Source organism: Acipenser ruthenus, chromosome 19 (genome assembly GCF_902713425.1).
Source record: "Acipenser ruthenus chromosome 19, fAciRut3.2 maternal haplotype, whole genome shotgun sequence".
NCBI lineage: Eukaryota > Metazoa > Chordata > Actinopteri > Acipenseriformes > Acipenseridae > Acipenser > Acipenser ruthenus.
Genome location: NC_081207.1, coordinates 17,523,403 through 17,546,931, shown reverse-complemented (window position 1 = coordinate 17,546,931; position 23,529 = coordinate 17,523,403). Strand labels below are relative to the sequence as shown.

Genomic DNA, 23,529 nt, shown 5'->3' with positions numbered 1-23,529 from the left:
GCGATTTCCATAGCATTTAGAACCTGACTAATTGAAAACCCTTCTGTACTTTCAGTGAACCTGATGCAGTTCAATCAGAAAGACTGTTCAGAAAAACATGTATTGTTTTTTTAGGATCTAGAATATGGCTCTGTGTGGGTAACACAGAAGCAATTCATTTGTAGGGAAAGACACTTTGCCCCTCAACAATTATGTCTTCTGTCATTGTCACTAAGTCTTGTGTTGCCCCCTTTGAAGCATTTGCTTGTGGGTTTGTGATATTGTAACACTCATTGTTTCTTATTGATAAGTACTGAGTATATTTTGGCTTAGCTGAAGTCCCATAAACAAACTGTAAGCAAACAATCTGCAGTCTGCTATACCCAAACAGTGCCTGTGGAATACCATGGACCAATTATGGTCTCAGTAAGTCATTTATGTGAATCATGTGACTTGTATCTATTTGCTCAAGATAAGCTTACTGTTTCCTATTACGCTAATTAAGCGCAACTGGAATGCCAGCAATTTGCATTTCAAAAAGTAAAAAGCAGGATCACAGGTGGGCAAACTTCGCCTTTCCAGTCCAAGAGACTGAAAAACAACACTTGGGTATACTCCTTGCCAAGTTCATCAGCCAATTGTGTTTTATTTTTAGACCTTGCATTTATTGAAAATACGTAATAGCATTCAAATGCATTGCTTTATTATGGCTGTGGCCATTGCTAAGAATATGCAGGGCTTATCTGCCTAGCAACCAGGTATACACAACATGTATCTCCTCCAACAAGTAGCAGAAGGGAAGATTTATGATATAACGGGGGGGGTCTTACTCTAGGGCAGGGGTGCCCAATCCTGGTCCTGGAGGGCCGGCTTCCTGGCTTTTGTTCCAACTGCCCCCTAAATTACTTAATTGGACCAATCAAGCACTTATTAGAAGCTTAATTGGTCCAATTAAGCAATTTAGTGTACAGTTGGAACAAAAACCAGGAGGGACACCGGCCCTCCAGGACCAGGATTGGGCACCCCTGCTCTAGGGGCTCGTTTACATATGATGGCAGCGGTGGGATCGCCAAACTGAAGCAACACAACGCTACAGTACCCAAATATACCAGTTCGGAGAGACATAAACCACACAGATTTCACACAGAACAAAAGGTTTTACACTACCTTTGTTTTTACGCTTGAGCACACTATCAAGCGGGCTCCTATACACACCAGCAGCCCTGAACAGACTGGCTGCTTCCTTCAAATACCCTGCACCTGGCTCTAATTTACAATGATCACCAGGTGCAGGGGATAATTAATAATACAACAATTAACAAATATAATTAAACAATAAAACAATTAAATTAAATTAAATTAAACCAATGCGCATTTGCACATGTTTTATGCAGGAAGGATATTAACCCCCTCCCTGCTGTGTGTGTATATATATATATATATATATACATACACGCACACACACACACACACACACACACACACACACACACACACACACACACTAATGGCAGGGTTTATGTAGTAACATTTTACAGCTAATATTTGTTCTATTTGGTTTTGAGGGATGGGGTAGCTGCAGTGGGATTTATTTTATTTCTGATGCATAATACAAATAACACAAAGACAAATGGATGATTTTAAAATGATCAAAATACTGTTGCTGTTATGAAATAATAATAATAAAACGTGTTGAAGGGGCTAATAGTATTATTAAGGAGTTAATGATAAATAAAAAATAAAAAAAAACTAAAGTAAGGTTTCACTTAAACCACCGTGTCATTTCATTGTGTTGAGTGGTGAAGAAGCAACGGATTTGCGATAACAACTAAATAAATTAAATACATTAAATGAAGTGTTTTATTTTTATTTATTTATTTTTAAAGTTTTTTTCAGGTACTTTTGACTGTTCTGTATATACAACTCCAAAATTATCCCACTCAATAAAACTCTCACAAAACAGCTAGTTGCTTTTTCAAATCACTCCTCTCACACAGCACATAAGCAGGCAGCACCGCAGAAGAGACAGACCAACAGCACAAAGCCAACTGAAACACCCACAAAACCACCTGATTTCTCGTTATCCAATGGCCAAATAAAGATACAAACACGTAACATACAAGTGTTGTAGCTGGGCTTCTGGGTAGTGTAGTTAAACCTTGTGCTTTATACTAAAACATAATAATACTTACATACAGTACATGTAAACTAATTTTCCTATATTTTAAAATGGAGTCCATATTAAGAATTGTTAAGAAACAATTATTGACTGAAACATGTTAACTGTTTCTTTTGGGTTAACGTTTCGAATATTTGTATTGTTTTATGTAAATGATTTACTGTTTGAAGTCTCTGTCATGCTCTTTAACCCATTTGTGCACAATTCTAACATGATGGATAGATCATCTTTAAAGTAGCCATCAATGTACAGCATAGTTAGGTGAACTTTATCTGCTCTTTCTAAATCCATTAGGGCAGTCAGGTCCTAATAAGCAGTCAAGCAGTGCACATCAGCGGTATATTTGGGGTTACTTACCAGAAGAAGATTCGAAGAATGTTGGCCACCAGAAGGACAAGGCAGACACGTGTGGAAAACCCCTCAGTGTTGGAGGTCCTGAGTATCTCCTGATACTGGGGGACATAGGGCACGACCCCCCCAAACACCATGATGCAGGAGGCTAGCCAAGACAGCAGGGGCCAGGAGGTGGTGGGGTCCCCGTCACTGTTCATCTTCATCTCCATCTCAATGTCCATCTTCAACTGGCTCCACTCTGTGAAGCCCTCAGTGCCTTGCTTCTATGGTTCCCTACCAAGAAATACAAACCCTGTTTGCCTTGTAATTTCAATTAGTCCAATTTCCTTATTTCTGGTAGTAGAATCATCTGCATGCTGCTAGGATCATCTAAAGCACTGCAGCTAGACCTTCGATATCTACTGTACCATCCAGATTTTAATTTATTCATGCACCCTGACAGCTTTGGATGGGGAATCCATAAGAATCAGTTAGTGTACAAACCTCTGACTGATGGAAGGGACATATGAAGGCTGAATGGAACGCTGTCAGTTAATTATTTTGGAAATAGTGGAGTGAACTGTATTTGTGAACAAAAAGCAAAGCATCACATAGAGTAAAATATAAGTAACATTTACTTAACAACTGTAACTGAACTTCACAGAGAATCATAGAATACAGCTGTTTACCAAATATGAAGACATTATCTAGAAGTGTGCCGTCTAGCAGCAATATTAGGTCAGATGTCAATGTCACTATTGCATTTAGCACACAATGTTTACACTGCAAATATGAATTTTGTCCATCAAATGATCTCTGAGATATGACGCTTTGACAGTGCAGCTTTCTGACAGTGTAGCTGTTTTTTTTTTATCTTATCACTCACTGATGTCTTAATGCAGTTTGAGCTCTGTAATGAGCAAATGAAGAAAGCCATGAGGAAGCAGTGGCAAATTGTCATCTATGGTATTGAAAAAATTTGTTAGTAGATATGCACAAAAGCTAAAACAATGGAGGAATATATTATTAGCAAACCTAATATGAATATTTATATGCTGGTTTATTTCCTTACTCTGAAATATGCTATGTTGTTCTTGACACATGCTCAGCAATTATAATATTATACAAAGTAGATGAAACAGTATATTGATGATTCCTTTGTTGTAACCCAGTGGGATATGGCCCCACCTACTCCTAATAATGTTATAAAAATGTGTACAAACTGTTTCCATGAACAATGGGCTTATATCACAAATGTAATATAATGGAGGAAATAGAAGAGTATTTTATTTCAATGGAAATCTCAATCAGTAAAACAAAATACTGCTAAGTCTCAATATTTAACTCATATTAAAAAATATAACATTTTTAACAGTAGTGAAAAAAAGACATTGACAATATTAAACAGTACCACTATGAAGTGTACCTTTTTATGACTTCTGTTCAGACACTTTTTTTTTGGCACACTTGATAACAATGCTCATTACCTGTTCTAATTCTGCAACTTTTCCACATAATGCTTGTTGATGCAGAATCCAGTTTAAGAAAAGTGGTACTTCTGTATTTCTTTCTTTCATTTTTTCCAGTTAGCTAGTCCACACTTTTGACCAGTCATATGGTGCACCCTCAGTAACCTTTCTCCAAGGTAATTCGGCACTTTCCGTGGTTTCTTGAAGTTAAAAAAGTCCTTTCCTGTGGTTGTGTTGTTCATGGCATCCACAGCACTTTTCAGGAAAACCTTTCGTTGACTCCATAGCTTCTTTCATTTCCAATAAACTCAAAATATGTTACTTTGGGCAGCGTGTCATAATGATGCTGTATGTTAATCTTTCATAACTGCAACCGTTGCACTGCAAATCAGACATATTGCCTTGCCGTCAAAATTATTCATTGAACAATTATTCATTAATCATCTGGCTAACGATTTTGGAATCTTCTGTGTTCCGTCTCCACCTTTCGCTTCCATGACATCTCCAATTACTTTTTTTGCTTCTGATTTTATATTTGACACAAAGTAAAATAAATAGTTTAAACAAGCCTTCACTTTGTTACTCTAATAAAATTATGTGTGCTGTGTGCGTGAGGAAATGGATCCTGTGTGCTATTTGATTGGCTATTTTACTACCTCAGTGAGCTGTGACTGGCTTAATGGGAATGTCACTCATACAAAGCAGATTACACATGTTGAATACCTGTGTTAAATTAAAGAGGCGGGTTGTTTTAAAGAAGAATTCCAAAACAATACAGGACAAAGCAATTTTAGAAGCTAATGGGCGGGCCATATGCATTAAAGGAGAAAGGATTTTTTTTTTTCTTTTATTGTTATTTTTTTTACATCAGACAAAGAATACATAGTAAAAGTAAAAGGTAAGGAGTTAAGTTCCACTTTCTGTTGCCTCTGCCTGTCCCCTGCTGAGTGCTGTGCCTGCTGATCGCTCATTTTCAGTCAAAGTAAGTCAGGACTGCTGGGGCTTTTGAGATCACATGGTCACGGGTAAGTCTCTGACATTATCATGCACATTAAATTATCGGTCATAATACATGTAGCGTGCACATAAATTAATACATTCTCTGTTAGTAAATGGGGCAGTAAATTTAGATTTATCGTGCATGTTAGGCTTACTACTTTACATGCACGCTAACTCCAAATTTAGTGTCCTTTCGTAAATGAGGCCCGAGGTGTGCAATTAGCAAGCAATCTTCTAATAGAGAATCAGGCAGGTAATAATCAACCATTCCCAATGGCTTGGAGAAGACATTAAAAAGTAAGAAGCAAAATAATATAGACTCTTCACAAGAGTGTATCCATAAGAGACCATTCACACAAAATAATATATACACAGTGAACCCTAAGACTTCTAGTTGAAATGTGTGTCATTGCATTTTAGTTTCTTTCAGTATTTCCATCTTCATAAGAGCCTTCTTCTGCTTTAATCAATATTAATAGTTATTCCTGGTAAACGACAACTCTAATTACTCTACAATTCCTATAAAGTATTGCCTAGTTAAGATAAAGCATGACCTGAATCAATGCTGGAGATTCAATCTAATTTAGTAACAGTGCTGTGCTGGTGAGATAGGAGACATATCTACCCTTATTTTACAGGAAACTCTGGGCTTTCACATTTATCACAGAGGAAGCGCTTGTTTGTTTCTTCCTTGAACAGTGTGCTGCAACATGTACACATATTCAGCTTTGAGTGCCAGCCAAAATTACTGGGTGGGGGAGCCTCAAATCAAACATGCACTGTCCAGTCACAACCTCACAGAACACTAGATAATAATAAACAATTGCATGGTGTTCTTTGCTTACAAACTAGTTATATTTTACTCGACGTTCAGTTTTAGTGAGATGATAAAAGACCAGCTTTAGACCCCATTTTCTTATCTCTTATTAACTTTATTGATATTGTAACAAATGGCTGGCATTGGGACTTTGTTATTTTGTGTGCGTCTCTGGAACTGTGCTTTAACTGTGCTGGACTGCATTGCCTTGCAGCACTGTGTGCAGCAGGACAGAGTTGCACAACTCTGCACCTGTAATTTCCAACTCGCAGGATGCTCCCCTGCTTGCAGAGCAACTCCCCATTCTGGACTATTGATGCAACTTTGACCAGCGCTGACCACTACCAAGCGTGGGGAAAGGCACCCTGAGGATCTTAGAGCGCACCTAGCAAGATCAGGGGAAGGGGCCGGGTAACGGCCACTGATTGGCCGAGGTTTAACCAGTGTTGCAATGTTTATTGAGTTGTGGACTAAGAGGTGTCCTGCGAGCTAGCAGGGGTTGAGGTATTCAAGTGAGTGGAGAATCGTGCTGAATGTCTGTCTGCTTGCCTGTAGCTGAATAAACAAGCTGCCGTTTTTAGAATATTGGCTTCACGCTTCTTTCTTGCTAAAACTCTACTCTATCTTCACTGGTCACCATTTTATTGTGATATAAATGGTTCTTCACTTTTTTAATGCAAATACAGTATATGAGTTTGAGATCTATAGTGCAGAAAGCAACTTCATCAGCAAAAACAATCTCAAATTAAAATATAAAAAACAAGCAATTAACCAAAAGATTTTCATAAGAAGAAAAGGCGAAGCAATGATAATGTTGCTGGTGCTAATGAGAGGTAATGGATTTCAAAGCCTTGGTCCTTAAAAGGGATACTTCAATGCAGGTTATTTTTATCTATTTATTATTCCATTATTTGTGTGCTTGATCACTATTTATTACTGTTCCAGCTCTATAAATATACACAAGTGCAGAAACTGTAATTTATTATAATGAATAATATTAGAATGGGAAAATAAACAGACATAAACATACAAATGTCGGTAACACTTTAGTTAAGGTATCCATTATAACTGATTATAAACAATAGCAACAAAAAAAAAAGGCAAAAGTGTATAAAACTGTATTGCCAAAGCAAAGCAGCATCATACAATTGGTGAGACAGACAGACAGACAGACAGGCATAGAAAGACAAACAGATCTAAAAAGACAGGTAGACACACTGTATTCATTTTAACTGATTATAAACAATAGCAAAAAACAATGGCAAAAATGTATAATAGTCTTATTAGTTCTAATCATATTCTATAATTGTTAAATAGTATAATAACATGTTTATAGATTGTTTATAATCATGTATAACATACTTAAGCTACAAAATGTTACCCGTGTGTGTGTGTGTGCAAATATATATATAAACACACACAACATGTAAAATTGTAAATGGCATAGACAGAAAATCTAATAAAAAATAGGTATAGATTAGTCAAGCATATGCAAACATTGTAAACTTCACAGAATAAAAATGTAAAACACAGTAAGACAAAATGTTCAGTTAGAAGACCATGTAACAGCACATACTTTATAAAGGTTTGCCACAGATAAAAGCAAAGCAAAGTGTGATAAAGCAAAGTGAAAGCATAGTAAAGCCTATTAGTAAGCATATTAAAACAAAACAAAAAAAAAAAAACAACATGGCTAACCATGGTAATCTATGATAACAGCAAAGTAAAACCATGGGAAAAGAATAGGAAAAGTGCAAATGACAGTGCAAATTTACCATGGTAAACTTACATAGGATTTAGAGATTAGGTACCAGACCATTAGCAACATCATAGCTGCATTTTACTGCAATTGGGGAAATATAGACACACACCATGTCATCACTTCCTGAGCTGCAGGTCATTCGGTTTGATAGAAGCTATGGCACAGAGTAAAGCTGTTCTATAGGCATAGTTAAATATTATAAAAAAAAACAGCTGAAACCTTTAAATCTACATATTATACAAACGGGAGACACTTGATATTTGTAAAAAGCGAGCTTTCTGATCTTAAACTCCTGCCTCAAGAAATTGAGGATCACAGAAATAGGGATCCTAATGTGCTGCCAGAATTTCTAGGATGACACAAACAGGTAGGCTCTGCCCAGGCACATCCTCTTTATGTCTTAATACAGCTAAGAACTGCATTCCAACAAGTTGCTTTCTACTTGGTAAGTTTCAACAGTATCTGCTTTTTAATGAAAGCTGCACAAAATGCAGACTTGAAATAATGTTGTTGACACTTTATTGGGTTGGTACAGTGTTAACTGTGAAAAGAAGAGGTGTCAAGAGGAACTCAAGTGTGTCTTAAAGGAGCAGTGTTTAAAAACGGAAGCTGTGATAAAAGTACAGGAACACAGTGGTATGTACATCATATATTTAGTGAGCAAGCAAGGTGTCTTTAGTGGGGTGAAACGGGCTACAAAAGCCTTGCCGTGGGTGTGTTATCCAAGGTATTAAACTTACTTTAACAAAAGGTCCACTGTGAGTCCACTATATCATGCATGAGATAAGAATCACTTAGTAGATACCCAACTTCTTTCATATTGTGAGAGGTCTATAAAGAGTATTAACCATATTTAGTGCTATGAACCCCACATCGCTATCTATCTATACCTTCTAGTGGACAAAGCTGAGAGACCTCACACGTTCCTGAGGGATGAAACCTGATAGTGTCTTTAAATGTGCAGCAATCCCCTATGAACCAGATATGCAGCTAAGAATAGATGGAACATGTCTTATGAAATTATTTGAAGATGAAAGAAATATGCTGGCAACGCGTTTTTGTTTAAATGTTTACAGAATTTAAACGTTAAACACAGCAAATATATATTTCTAAAAAATAAAAAAACACTATCTATACATGTTCATTTTAATACCACAATCATTCACAATCAGATGATGGAAAAAAACTAGACCAGTTACTTTTTTTAAAGATGTAACTGAAATTAGGTGATTGGAATGGAGTACCCGACTCAGTATTATACCTACTTATACTTTTAAAAAAAAAAGCAGTGCTTTATTTCTCTTCTTGAATATGTTCACAATTATAAATTATACTATACACTTACTGTTTAACAAAAGCACTTTTACCATATCATATTTAACAAAAGGTTGTTTGTTTTAACACAATATGATAATATGAACAACAGCTTCTTTGCTGTAATGTCATTGGCTTTCTATTTACAGTACTTTGTTACTTTGCGTCTTTGAGGAAGTTTAAATTCAACTTGTACAAATACACTGTATCGCAAACACGAATTTATGATCCTATTTAAAACTATGTGAAACAAATATTATTCCGTGTTAGCAAATGCATGATTCACTGTGTAGTTTCGCTCGTTATAGGAGATAAAAGAGGTTGGTTTTTAAGAACACAGCTTACCTCCGTCAGACGAAAATTCCTTTGGCAGCTGCAGTGGCTGCTACAAGAAGTGTCTACTTCCTGCAACAGAGGCACAATGATTTTTATTTCAAGGATATATTTGGAGTTATACTGCTCACGCTGTTTCCCTGTATTTAAAAAAAAAAAAACTCAACAGAAAGAGGAAATTAGTAAGATAAGATTTGCTGATATAGACTACGATACAATTTAAACTGTAAACCCTAACGATCGTTTAATTAAAACATAGTGGCACAATTGTTCATGTTAGAGAATATGGTATGATTGTTTAGTTTGAATTATGTTATGATTATGATACCGTGATAAGAAGTTACAACTCTGTTCATTGTACTATTTTGTACACAGCAGAGACAGTACGTATTGCACGTTACATTAGTATTGACACCACCTACTATTGTAATACAATTATTGTTTTAATAAACAAATACTGTAGCGAGCTCGCTTAACGCAGGCGCACCACACAGACCGACGCGATTCTTCTCGAATTGAAGCATAGCGCAGACACAGCTGCGCAAAACAGCCGACTCGTTATGCTTTAGTGCGAGAGGTCCCGGGTTCGCGCCCGCCCTACGTCTGTGTGTGGATTGCCTCGCCCTGTGTGATGCGCCTGCTTGCGTTAACCGAGATCTCTACATTAGTGGGATGCAGCCAGGTACCCCGGCACTCACTCGTCAGACTGTAGCCGTGAGCAAGTCCGGGGCGGACTTGAGGCTAGCTGGGGAGAGTGCAGCGTGCACGGGGGAAGGCAGCAGCAGGACCTGGTAGGTGACATAATCACACTCTGGGACATAAGCCAGATATACGCTCTTTGCAATGACTTGGCTCTTCTGTACAGCGGTATCGGCGCTATGCTTAGCGCGATAGTTCCCGGGTTTGCGCCCGCCATTGGCTGTGGCTATGTTTCCGTTGCAGTGAATTTATTCGCTAAAAGTTTACGGATTAAAAAAATATGCAACAAGCTCAATGGAAATGGGTATAATTTGCAGAAACGTGTAAATTTATTCGATCTTTTAAAAACCCTAGACCTTAGGGTTTTAGGAAAGTCGGTATTTTCAGAAAATGCGAATTAAGGTGCCTTAATGCGCATAACTTTAAATGGAAACAATTTTATTCGCATAAAATAAGCAAATCCCCCAAAGTGCACTGCAGCTCCTAAGGAAGTTCCTTACTGGGAGGAAAAAACAGCAACTAACAGGAACAGGTGCAACTGAGAGACTGCCTGTTCTGCACAGCTAGCCAGCTTATACAGAGCGATAGCGATTCTCTTTTCTGTTGGTATAGGTGATCTTGAGCTGAACTGTTCTGGGGTAATATACGGGTCAAGTTTAGTCCACAGTTCGAGCATGTGCACAATGGCTTTAATTTTCCAGTTTGAACAGAATGTAACCTATTTTAATATCTATACATCACACATCGTGCAAAGGCACTCTCTTGGTGGCAGGTCTTCCAGCCCACACACTGGAGATGGTCCAGGCTCCCTCGTTAACCTCCGCGAATGGCCGCCCCTCCTCCGCTTTTGTTTTCAGGCAGGCAGTAGGTCCCCTACCTCCTGGAAGGGGCAGCACACCACTTGGTGCCCAAACTCCCTGCAGGAAAGGCACCTGCCTTTATCCTCCAGTCCGCCATCCCACCGGTTCCGTGACGGCTCAGGGTCGTACCACAGCCACTGGTCCATCTCCATCTTGTACCTGCTCCTGCTCAACGCTGGATTACTTCCTTTTTTCATCCTACTGCTAACACCGGTGCAGCGTTTCACGCAATAGGCAGAATAGAAGTAGACAACACGCCACTTTCAGGTTCGGCGCTTTATTAATATTGCCACCCACTTCTGGCTGCTTGCCCTGGAACGCCCGCAATGAGCGTGCAATGCCCCCTTTTATAACTTAGCCCCGCCCCTTTATGCTAATCAGGTGCCAGAGTGAACAGCTATCCCATTGGTCCCTAGCCGCACACTAGGACCAATGGGCACACACAACCAACAGCCAATGACAGGGGCCAGAGCGCACCGTGCGTGCAGGATAGCTCGCACAACCACAGGGACACAGCGAACCCGCAACTACAGGTAATACAGACTGTAGGTAGCCTAACGTACAGAATTTTACAATACAAAAAGTATTGTATTCAAGTACACCGGTCAAATATTATGGTTAGATTTTCACCCGAGAATACTGTAGCAATCATGGTTCCCGTAGGCAGGCGCATCACACAGGGTGAGGCAATCCACACACAGGCGGAGGGCGGCGTGAACCCGGGACCTCTCGCATTAAAAGCATAGCGCCGATACCGCTGTACAAAATATCTGACTTGCAAGGAGCGTATATCGGGCTTATGTCTTTGTGTGTGATTACGTCACCTACCAGCCCTGCTGCCTTCCCCCGTGCACGCTACAATACTTTCAGAATAATTATTTTTTTGTGAATAATAAACTGGTGGGAAGTGATGGACAGTAGACTGCTGTTTAGTACACTGGGGTTATTCGCTAGATGTGATACGTCATCGTACAAGTAAAATCGCATACATTTGTAAAGGAAAATCAGGAAAAAGAGTGGAAACTGTCTGTCGCACTATTTTTCTAGCGTATTTCAATTTTCGATGCGAATAACCTTAGCTCCGCCCACGTCATTACGTCGGCCAGTTTGTCCGTTGAAATTGATTTCCAATTTTAGGTTGATTATACGCATTACTTTTGCCCAATTTCAAATGCGCATAAGACATTATTTGCTTCGATATATTAATGGAAACATAGCCATTGCAGTGGATTTATTTGCTAAAAGTTTACGGATTAAAAAAAATATGCGACAAGCTCAATGGAAATGGGTATAATTCACAAAAACGTGTACATTTATTCGAACTTTAAAAAACCCTAGTCCTTAGGGTTTTAGGGAAGTCGATATTTTCAGAAAATGCGAATTAAGGTGCCTTAATGCGCATAACTTTAAATGGAAACAATTTTATTCGCATAAAATAAGCGAATTCCCCAAAGTGCACTGCAGCTCCTAAGGAAGTTCCTTACTGGGAGGAAAAAACGGCGACTAACAGTAACAGGTGCAACTGGGAGACTGCATATTCTGCACAGCTAGCCAGCTTATAAAGAGCGATAGCGATTCTCTTTTAAATTGGTATAGGTGATCTTGAGCTGAACTGTTCTGGAGCAATATACGGGTCAAGTTTAGTGCACAGTTCGTTAAAAGCTTCCCTGGTCATCCTGAAATGGGTACGCCAGCGTTGATCATTAAAATGATCTTGCACGATATTTTCCCAAAATATATTGCAACACTTGTACACCCACTTTCGAGGTGGGTTCCGTTTTGTGGTTGTAACCGCTCCAGGTGATACAGCTGCCTTCTAGATCTTCTCCGTCTCATAACAATACTGATACCTGCTGAAGCAAGCTGGAGTAACAGCATTATTATTTGGCCTTGTTCAAGAACATCCTGAAATTGAGTTTTTTCTGCTAAAACCATTTTGCTGCTGCAAAGTTAACCGCTGTACAGAACACGTGCGCAATGGCTTTAATTCTCCAGTTTGAACAGAATAATGTAGCCTATTTTAATATCTATACGTCACACGTCCTGAACACCAATCTTTCCTGTACAAATAAATTCCTTGCTTTTATGGCATACATTTGAATAAATATTTTATTGTAAATATATAAATAAAATTCAGTAATAAATGTAATTAATTACAAAGAAAATCCAGTGCATTTACCATGTATAGCATTCTGCCTTTCCCCCTTTTTCTTTTGCAATCCACGCAATTTAGAAGTATAGTGACATCAAACATTAGTCTACATAAAACAGTTTGAAACCCCCTTCGTAATGTTCTCTCTTGATTTTATACAAACCGAAACAATTGCTCTATATACGACTGTATATAAAAATCAGTCAGATGCTTAACTTCGTGTTTATTCCCTGTTTATTAATAGAGAAGAAAATAAGAGTGGAAAAGAAAGAAAAACAATATGAAAAGTGTGTGCTTATTAAACGTTTAACATTTCTCATAAATTACAAGAAAAGGTGAAAATGCTCCTATAATTTATGAGAAAATAGTAGGCTACCCTTTAGTAGGCTATAACCAAAATATCAGTTAATTAAGATTCTTATGGGGTAAACACATCAAGCTGTAGTTAGCCTAACGTACTGAATTTTACAATACAAAAAGTATAGTGCATCAAAATAACTATTTAATTAATGGTATGGTTCCATGCTTGGAAAACCCAGATTAAAATAGGAAGAACCGAAAGTATAACATTTAGTTTAGTTACAGTGTGTATTGGTGAGGAGTATTATCATCCAGCCCAACCCTTACTGCAAGATGCTTGTCCTAAATTGAAGTCTGCTGTAAAAAATATACGGTTATTTGCTTACAACAATGTAGCCCCGTGTGGAAACAGTATCAACAGTTAGGACAGGGCGTTAAATGAGGATTTACAACATTATCTCACGTTAATTATTATTAGGAATCACGCTTTATCGTTATAAAATGCAGACTCCTGTGCTTGTGAATTGTCAGAAACAGACTGATCGTTGGCTGTCCAGTTTGTTTACACACCCCCCCCCCCCCCCCCCCCCCCCCCCCCCCCAACACACACACACACACCCCCACGAGGAGTACAAAAACAATTAATGAGGAATACGTGCGTTGTTACCCACTTAGAACAATCCGTTAGCCTTTCTGTTTTTTAGGCAAGTGTTAAGCTGTTCCAAACTTCAACAAGCAAAGCCCATTAGAAGAACTACATTACCCACAAAGCATAGCAGTCCAGTTAAAGTGAAAAAAAATACAGGTTCCAGGAATCATTGTTTAAAAAACCACTTCGTCAGTATCGCGAGAGACCATGCTGGAGCGTTCTATCGTTTGCCGTTGGTCTCCCAAAAGCAGAGCTAGGAGTGTTTGTGGTTAGGAGAATTTTGTAAAAATAATAAATACTTGTAATTATTTATACTATTTAGAATTTCAAAAATTTTAGTACCAGAGCCGCGGAAAGGATGTCAGAGACTGATCCAAAATCAGTGCAGGATCTCACAGGTGTGGTAAGTGCAAAAATACCTACAATTCTAGTAACTTATTTATTTATGTTTACTAAGTAGGCCTTGTTGAACATCTCTTTACTGTGTCGATTAGGGTGAGGAAGGTGCTCTAAACTAGGTTCATGACATTTGAGTCTGCAGCAGGTGTATGTCTTGTGAGATTATTGTTCCGAAAAATAAAACCTGTCATGTATATCTGTACCTAGCTACGGCACGTAGCTGGATATGTTTGTGTAAATGTCATTATTGAAACGGTTCAAAATCGTTTACACACGTTTTAATTAATACGAAAACGTGGATGTAATCCGATTAGGTTTTGAAGGACTGGTAGAAAATTACAAACGCTATACATCTAATCTAATGGTATACCATCATATCAAAAGCAAAGTGTTCTGCATAGCATTACTAGCAGGGGGAGTACTACGAGTAGTGGCAGCTACCCGTCACGGTGTTCTGTGTAAGCAGACTTTTTAATACTTTGCATAAGTCATGTTTTCTGTCATTAATTGCATTAGTTGAAATATCGGTACAGCAATGATAGCTCTGAATCTCGGTAGCTACAGCTGTGTTTGACACTAGGACACTTACTTTGCTGTTTGTTAGTTACCATAACTTCCGCTTGACAACCGATGCCCTTTTTAGCCATTTTGGTGTTAGTGGACCGAATCTGCTTTACGGTGTTTTCGTACATCGGGCAAAAATGAGTCATTATGTGCTCCCTCCTCTGAAACTCTCCTACCTCCTCTAAAACTCTGAAGCGCTAAGGACTTTTTAAAAATGTGTGTGTGTGTGTGTGTGTGTGTGTGTGTGTGTGTGTGTGTGTGTGTGTATATATATATATAATATTGTTAAACACACACAGACACACAAACGATAAAAAAAATACCTACTAGAAATATACACATACAATTAGTAGGTTCTTAGAGTATTTTTTAACGAGTGTGCATTTATGTGCTTTTTTGGACTTGCTTTGCTTGTATTGAAATGTACAATTGCAGTCATTTACCTCACGAAAACTAATTATTAGGCTTTAGATATTGACATTATTATTATTAGTAGTATAAATGTTACTTTTTTCAGTTCTCGGTTGAATGTGTTTAGACAGTTAGCTACGCCCCATTCAATTACGTAATTGGTCTCCCGGACAATATGACTAGCATTTAACCTAACCAATGGAAACAGTTCTTTATTGGCTGCTCTCTTCAGACAAGGTATGACGCAGGCCAGGTTTTTGGGATGGAACCGCATAACAGTCTCGCGTTTTGATTGGTCCATGTCTGTCACATGAATATGTCGTCACACGAGTGGAAAAGCTTGCAGGCATTTTTATCATTGTGATCAGAGATAGAGATCTGCTTTCCACAACCTTTCCATTAAAATATAATGTGGTATTACGTTGTACTGATATAACAAACTATGGGTGATTACTTTATACGAATTATCATGTTATGCACAAATATAAGAATTGGCTTTCTGTGGTGGTGTACTTTTTTCTTTCAAGTAGCATATATCTATAATCGTTTTTGCGATATATTTTAATATAAAATGTATACTCTATTGCAGTTTTGTTAGAGGATACATTAGTTCATCTCTAATGTAATCACAGTTTTACATATAGACTGCCCCTGTTTTCATTTACGTCGCAAATTCTGGGCTGCTTTGCTTTTCAGATAATGTCCCAAATTCTGGGCCGATTTGGTTTGCAGATAACGTCCCAAATTCTGGGCCGCTTTGGTTTTTAGATAACGTCCCAAATTCTGGGCCGCTCTGATAACATCCCAATTTCTGGGCTGCTCTGGTTTTTAGATTTTTGAATTCAGGCCAGTTTTTGAGATATTCTGCTCAGCTGACAGCCGAGTTTCTAAGTCATGCATGCACAGTTTACCATAAACTGGACCGTTAATTCATTTAAGAGTAACCCTTAGTACATGAATCAAAGTTAATGTATTTTTTACTGTCCCCAGAAATCTTTTTTTTTTTTTTATGAAAAAACAGAAATAAAATGTAAATGTAAATGTTAAAAAAACGTATTTCTTATTACATGTAGAAACTACATTGCACTGAAATAGATACGTGAAAATTAATTAAAGCAGTCGTTTTCCTTTATTAAAGACTAATAGTGAAAATAAATTATTGTAGTAATTTCTTTTACCCTACCCTTCCCAGTCTTTTCCCCGCCCCTCTTTTGCGCAAAACCTGCACTCAAATTCCCCTCCACACACGTGTACCACCATGCAACCCCCGCACGCACACACCACCATGCAACCCCCGCACGCACACACCACCATGCAACCCCCGCACGCACACACCACCATGCAACCCCCGCACGCACACACCACCATGCAACCCCCGCACGCACACACCCACCATGCAACCCCCGCACGCACACACCCACCATGCAACCCCCGCACGCATACACCCACCGTAGCAATTCTTTGCAAAATATATTATCGGGTATTCAGCCCCATTCATGTCTACGGCAGTGTTAAAAAACACATTTTCAGTCATATCTCTCGAACCAGAGCACCTATAACCACCGTTCGAAGGGTTCTAGAACAGCCTGAATGTAATATGCTCAGTTTCGTAGCAACAGAGTACAGAGTACCTCTGGGTATGAATCCAGATGCTCGCAGTACCTGTTCTTAGATGTCCGAAACCACTGTATCGCTGTATAACTGTATACCCTATAAATATCACTTTTTATTGTGTATTTGAGGTACACACCAATTACAAACTTCAATTGAATTGCTGTGCTATCAGAATATCAGTGTATAACTTTGCTGGGTATTGCAGTGTATGCTGGGTATCAAAAGGCCTTCACTTTTACAAAAGGCTGTCAAAATTTAAAAAAGGCCGTCAAAGTTACAAAAAAATAGGTGTGCTCCTAACCCAATACTTGTCTTTTTTTAATTCTTTGCATTCAAATACTTGTAGTTAAAAGTTTTAAGAATTAAGCCTACTGTTTTTTGTTCTGTCCTAAACTAGCAGTTTGTCACCCAAATTTATTAAATAAACAGGGGGGGGTCATCAGATTATTCTCCATTTTATTGTAACTGAGGTACCGTTCAGTTGAGCGAAAATTGTAAAGTGGTACTCGAGCTGAAACCTCCAGATAGAAGGGGTACAATTTCAAAAAAAGGTTGAAAACCCCTGACCTGCAGTATAAACTATCAGGAATAGATAAGGGAAATGTTGACTAATACAATACAATAGGATTTATTTGAAGTTGTTGAAGGGCACTGGTCTCTTAAACCCAGAAGTTCTGATAAACCCCGACGCCTCACTATATATTGATGGACATTACATAAGCAAATGAGATGTCCTTTTTTTTTTTTTTTTTTGGTATACCATGTTCCTAAATATTTTCTGGGGAGAGTAAAAATACATTAACTTTGATTCATGTACTAAGGGTTACTCTTAAATGAATTAACGGTCCAGTTTATGGTAAACTGTGCATGCATGACTTAGAAACTCGGCTGTCAGCTGAGCAGAATATCTCAAAAACTGGCCTGAATTCAAAAATCTAAAAACCAGAGCAGCCCAGAAATTGGGATGTTATCAGAGCGGCCCAGAATTTGGGACGTTATCTAAAAACCAAAGCGGCCCAGAATTTGGGACGTTATCTGCAAACCAAATCGGCCCAGAATTTGGGACATTATCTGAAAAGCAAAGCAGCCCAGAATTTGCGACGTAAATGAAAACAGGGGCAGTCTATATGTAAAACTGTGATTACATTAGAGATGAACTAATGTATCCTCTAACAAAACTGCAATAGAGTATACATTTTATATTAAAATATATCGCAAAAACGATTATAGATATATGCTACTTGAAAGAAAAAAGTACACCACCACAGAAAGCCAATTCTTATATTTGTGCATAACATGATAATTCGTATAAAGTAATCACCCATAGTTTGTTATATCAGTACAGCGTAATACCACATTATATTTTAATGGTAAGGTTGTGGAAAGCAGATCTCTATCTCTGATCACAATGATAAAAATGCCTGCAAGCTTTTCCACTCGTGTGACGACATATTCATGTGACAGACATGGACCAATCAAAACGCGAGACTGTTATGCGGTTCCATCCCAAAAACCTGGCCTGTGTCATACCTCCTTCAGACCCGCAAAAATGATATGGGAGGGAGCATGGAGCATGACGGAGGGAGGAGCGAGTTTTGAGGAGGAGAGAGTTTTAAGGGCCCTGTCCACACTATGCCTTTAAACCGTATTAGTTGCATTTAAGCCGGCTTAAAAGTGCTAAATACGGTTTGCATCCAAACTACGCAGCATTTAATACCGTACTCGAGACCACCTCAGGAGGTAGTCTCGAGTCCGGTTCTAATTAGATCGCATCAGGTAGTGCGGTTTATCAGAAGTGTGGACGAAGTAATACCAAAATACATTTTTTGTGTATCCTCAAATATACCAAAATGCTTTGTGGTATGTTTGGCGAAATACTCAGAGCAGGCGCATGAAGGACTTGCTATCGGTGTACACTGCGCACTAGGTATTCATTTTTATGCTTCAAAAAATCTGTCGAGACATCTCTGTTAAACTAGTGGGGAAAATAACAAAAACACAACGTTAAATTAGGCGACTGCAAAAATGAAATGCGAGTTAAAAGTAGGATCGGGGATGAACAAATTACGTAATTTGTCAGCTCTGTTTGAAATAAAATTAAGAGGACCAGAATTAGGCTCAGGCAAGATATGAAGGTAAAAACAAAGATTGTTTTGTAATTAACAGCTTTTTCTGAGTTTAATTATAAAACAGAATTAGCTCAATTTGTTTAAAGGGACTTCACCTGATTAAAAATAAAACCTGAAAACTTCAAGCCCTACGTGTGTGTGTGTGTGTTCGTTCGGATTTCCTTTTTCCGCAGTACTTGTTATATTTAATTTATGCAATATGGACCTCTGTTAATATGGGGCATAACACATTATTTTAAAATAAAATACAGTGCATGGTTGGATACTATCGTATTAATTTCCACGGTTCATTGCGCTGCTGGGAATTGTAACTGAACTATTCTAATGGTGTATGGACACAATAAGCCTGACTACAAGAAACGGTACTTCAGTGTGGATGCTTTGAGCTGTATTAATTCGAGCGGTTTCGAGTACGGTTCTCGAGATCGGTTATGTAGTGTGGACAGGGCCTTAGAGGAGGGAGGAGGGTTACAGCGGCGGGATCACTTAATGACTCCTTTTTGATGTACGAAGATGGCCTAATATGGACACCGTACTGCAGTGTTCCACGTTCCTTTACTCTTTTATGCTATAGTCTGATTATTGCATCTCCCCTTTTGAGGTAGTACTAATATAACATTGTAATAGAAATCTGAAAATAACACCTCTCAGTTCTCGTATTTCAAATTATGAAGGCATCAATAGAGACATGACTGCAGATAGATTATTTTAGGAAAGGTTGTGTACACTGGCTTAAAGTATTAAGTGGTTGCATTTCCATTGGTCTGTGAGTGTGTCAGCGGAAGAGCTCTGGATGCGTCGGGAGCTGAGCAGTCCAGAAAAGGTTGCGGGTCCACATCCAGTGATCTCCTGTATTTTATTGTTGAATGCAAACTGTATGTTTAAAATATGACGTCCACGATGGAAGGTAACTAACAGTTGTTTCATAACCTACCAGTTTCCACATCGCGGAGGACACCAATTGCAGACAGTTGCTTTGGCTTGGAATATTTGTTTGTTATATGTAATACATGCATTAGGTTCTCGTCCTTCAGATCTGAATGATTTCACTGTTTGACTGAATATATTTTTCACGGTTTATTGTAGGTTCAGACATTGCTTCAGCAGATGCAGGACAAGTTCCAAACCATGTCAGACCAGATCATTGGAAGAAATATCCTTTATCAGTCTTTACATACATAGAGTGCATTGCATATTTTATTTTCAGGTAGTGTACAGTTCTTTTTTTTTACACTTATATTCTGCAAATGATCATTTTTGACTTGGTTAGGTATCTGAGACAAACAAAACTACCAATCATCCCATGAAACATGGGAAAACCTGTAACAGTTTAAATAATTGTCAAAGAATTTCCCATTTAAGTTTGCATACATAATATATGCCTAATGTTTCACAGTTTGTGATTAGCACTAGTCTTGAACTATCATACCAAAGGTAACCTGAAATGAGTGCTAATCTAGGTCTGTGAAATCAGATGATCTCTGGACATGCCAGTGTTTCCTATGTTGTAACTTAAATGACATTAGTTACAAGGTTAACCATATATTTAAAAGCCATGTTTTTCTTTAATGAAACCACTTGATGAGATGAGCACTCGTATTGATGACTTGGAAAAGAATATTGCAGACCTAATGACACAGGCAGGTGTGGAAGAGATCGAGGGAGGAGAAAACAAGGTGAGTTTCTAATGTAAGGCATGTTTCACAATAAAGGGGACAGGAAACACCCACATATCGAACATTTAAATTCAGAAAATACAAGTCTTTCTTTATAAAATGTATTTATGGATAGTTCCTAAATCCTAATTTGATCATTTTCTACCATATCACATGCATGACATGAACATTTTTTTTTATACCAGCCGATATTTGTAGCAATGACATTTTCAGCTCACGTATTTGCTTAGATTGTAAATTATTTTATAAATATTCTATATTTGTGATAAGGGTGTACAGTATCCGTCACATATCCGCCTGCCGTGGGACCAGAGTAAGGGCGGATATGTAAAAAGGCGGATAAATGAATCCTGTTTTAAATACCATTATACACAGCTGTAACAATTATTATTGTAGCGACCCGGACAACTGGGGGCTCAGAAGACCTGCTGCTGTGGTTGTTGTGTTGTACGTGTTGTGTGTATTGTTAAACTGGTATGCATGAGAGTGTGTATGCGCAGCCGGGAGTGAATGGGGTTAGTTAGATTGCACGGCTCCGTGTGTGAATGGTGGTGGAGGAGCCGTTAAAGTGTGTGACAGTTTTTTGAGTGAGAAACAGTACCTGCCTACAGTGTGAGACTGGAAGCCAGCTACAGTTGTTTGTGGTTAATAAATAAGACACTCACCTTGACTTTATTGCTGGCGCTGCAAAGAAAAGGGACAGCGGTACATTATATTCACACAATTATTGTTTTGAGATTCAGCTTTTATAAGGGAACTCCCCTAAATCCCTTGTTTAGTAAGATACAGGGTATTAATGCTTGTGACAGAGTAGCTGTCTGCAGCGTGGGTGCGTGCATTTGCTGCTGAGTGACAGCGAGACGGATTTATTTACATATCAAGGATTTATTTACATATCAAGTCAACACACTGAACAGCTCACGTGACACTTTCAGCAATGGTTGCGCACGGAGCACATACAACACAGTATACATAAACTCTGGTGGATCTACAATCTCTGAACTAATCTTTTCTGTTCAATAATAAACTAACGTTGCTGAAGCGATTGATCATGGCGGGTAAACGGGCAGGGCGGATACGTGACGGATTACTGTATTCGTTAATTTTACTGACAAAACTGTTAAGCATTATATAGTCACTGTATAATTGGTTCCATTTCTATTAATTGTTGCATGTTTTAAATAACATAAAAATCCACAGATTACTTTGGAAGTTGTAAGGGCAAAGAAAACATTCAAATATTTAAATAACCATATTATGGGGATAGTTATGATTTGTTGTATTTCTGGCCAAATAAGTATTTATACAAAAGAAAAAGAGAAGCCTCTAAGAGAAGTAGTAGAAAGGAATATTTTGTGGGTAAAAATCCTTCTTGGCATAATGATACACAATGAATATTTTATTTTTTATTTTAAATTGGCCACTCCAAGTACATATACATATTGTGAGATCAAGTTTAAAAGTAGCTTTGAATTAAAGTGCGTTTTATGGTGGCGATCAGTTATTTTGGATATCTTTCCATTTTGTAGTGCTGGCAAAACACAGCCCAGCACTAGGTGATGCTAACTTACCAAGTTAGATGCTTTGGCTTTTGGCTGATCGAGCCTGTGCTACATAGGTTTATTGCAGGAAACTAGAACTGATGAGCAGCTCCTGCTCTTGCAACTTATTTTAAAGCTACTTGCTCTTATTAAACTTGTTTCTTTAACAGCTTAGTACTGTGAGTGCACTGCATTCCTAACTAAATAGGCACCACTGTTTTAGCAATGTAGAGCTTTGTTACTGTACACACTTTCTGAATGCATCCTTTGCTTGAGTTGGTCCTTTGCTTGTTCTTCTGTGTGAGTGTAAATGTTTAGTTTACTGGTGAGTGAACATGTTTACAGATGCTTGTGAACTTGGAAGACCTATAAGAATGTTTTAGTCTGGCTCAGGCTTTGTAGTGTGAATCTTAACTTTCTTTGTTTTGGATTTTTTTTTTCAACAGGTTGCCAAATAATACACCATTGCTACTGAATGACTTTCTACAAGATCACAAGACTTCTTTTTTTCTTTTTTCAAATTGCTATGTGTAAAGCATTTTTTATATTAATTCTTGTAATAATGGTTGCATTCCTGACACATTGACTGTACATTTAGAATTTAACATTTTTTCTTAATATTTTACAGAGCTTATTATAGTTATACAATTGTAAACTTCTTAAAGTTAAAGTAGTAAGTATTAACACACTACCAAAATGCCAAGTGGATATGTTTCCATTTAGTTAAATAAAGTTTGTTCCAAAGCTATATGTCTTTTGTAAAAGATAATTTGTATTACTAATGACTTGCATTTTATCTAAAGTTTCACATACCTAAGTGCTGTTGTGAAAGAAGTCTCATACAGTTTCATACAGTTGTTTTTCTTACTTTCCCATTTGGTGCAGAATGATCACACCCTTAGTGGTCCATTTATTCAGTGCGCCTCAGACACTTCAGGTCCAATTTATTTTCACACACGCAGTTTATTTTAGATGCGCTGTTTAAAAGTATTTTTTTTCACAGTAAAACAGGTTTAAAAGGCACTGCATATCAACAGGACACTCAGTACTGCATCTCCAGCCCCGTCCCACCCCTTGTTCGCTGTATTTTTCACATACCTCTTCATAGTTGTGCATACTGATAAATCATCTCCTGATCACTCGTTTTATCACCAAACTCCTCAATAATGCAATCCAAGTCATTATTTTATTACTATATCTAAAAGAAAGCTCTGCAAATGTCTGTGATATTCTTTGAGCGCTGGATGCAGAAGCAGCTATCTTGTTTGTTTATGTCAGTGTTATCTATGTGGTGCTGGGGCTATCTGTATTCATGAGATACGCCCCCACCCCACTCCCCCCGACTAGAGA

General features: G+C 38.1%; 2 protein-coding genes across 3 annotated transcripts in view; one reads left to right on the top strand and one right to left on the bottom strand.

Annotated features, from left to right (window-relative positions):
* Positions 1 to 9,268, bottom strand: part of LOC117424230 (solute carrier family 66 member 2-like) — a 36,048-nt gene extending 26,780 nt beyond the window's left edge. Inside the window, exons 1-2 of one of the 2 annotated variants that reach the window (XM_058992552.1) lie at positions 9,198 to 9,268; positions 2,516 to 2,785 (exon numbers count right to left, since the gene is read on the bottom strand). In XM_058992552.1, the coding sequence (XP_058848535.1) occupies positions 2,516 to 2,733 (218 nt within the window). In that variant the 5' untranslated portion in view covers positions 2,734 to 2,785; positions 9,198 to 9,268. Of the gene's footprint in view, positions 1 to 2,515; positions 2,786 to 3,978; positions 4,044 to 9,197 lie in introns of those variants that run through there. The other variant, XM_058992550.1, reaches the window with a different exon arrangement.
* A 4,763-nt stretch (positions 9,269 to 14,031) lies between these two features.
* On the top strand, positions 14,032 to 22,929 carry LOC117974081 (heat shock factor-binding protein 1-like). Its single transcript, XM_034928506.2, has 4 exons — positions 14,032 to 14,248; positions 20,049 to 20,115; positions 20,541 to 20,638; positions 22,626 to 22,929. The coding sequence occupies exons 1-4, from the start codon at positions 14,204 to 14,206 to the stop codon at positions 22,635 to 22,637; spliced, it is 222 nt and encodes a 73-aa protein (XP_034784397.1). The 5' UTR covers positions 14,032 to 14,203; the 3' UTR covers positions 22,638 to 22,929.
* Positions 22,930 to 23,529: the final 600 nt, after the last annotated feature.

Excerpts from the sequence above, each read along its gene's own strand:
- LOC117974081 (XM_034928506.2), top strand. The coding sequence starts at position 14,204 with ATGTCAGAGACTGATCCAAAATCAGTGCAGGATCTCACAGGTGTG. Across the intron at positions 14,249-20,048 it reads TGCAGGATCTCACAGGTGTG|GTTCAGACATTGCTTCAGCA; the intron begins GTAAGTGCAAAA and ends GGTTTATTGTAG. Across the intron at positions 20,116-20,540 it reads AGACCAGATCATTGGAAGAA|TTGATGAGATGAGCACTCGT; the intron begins ATATCCTTTATC and ends TAATGAAACCAC.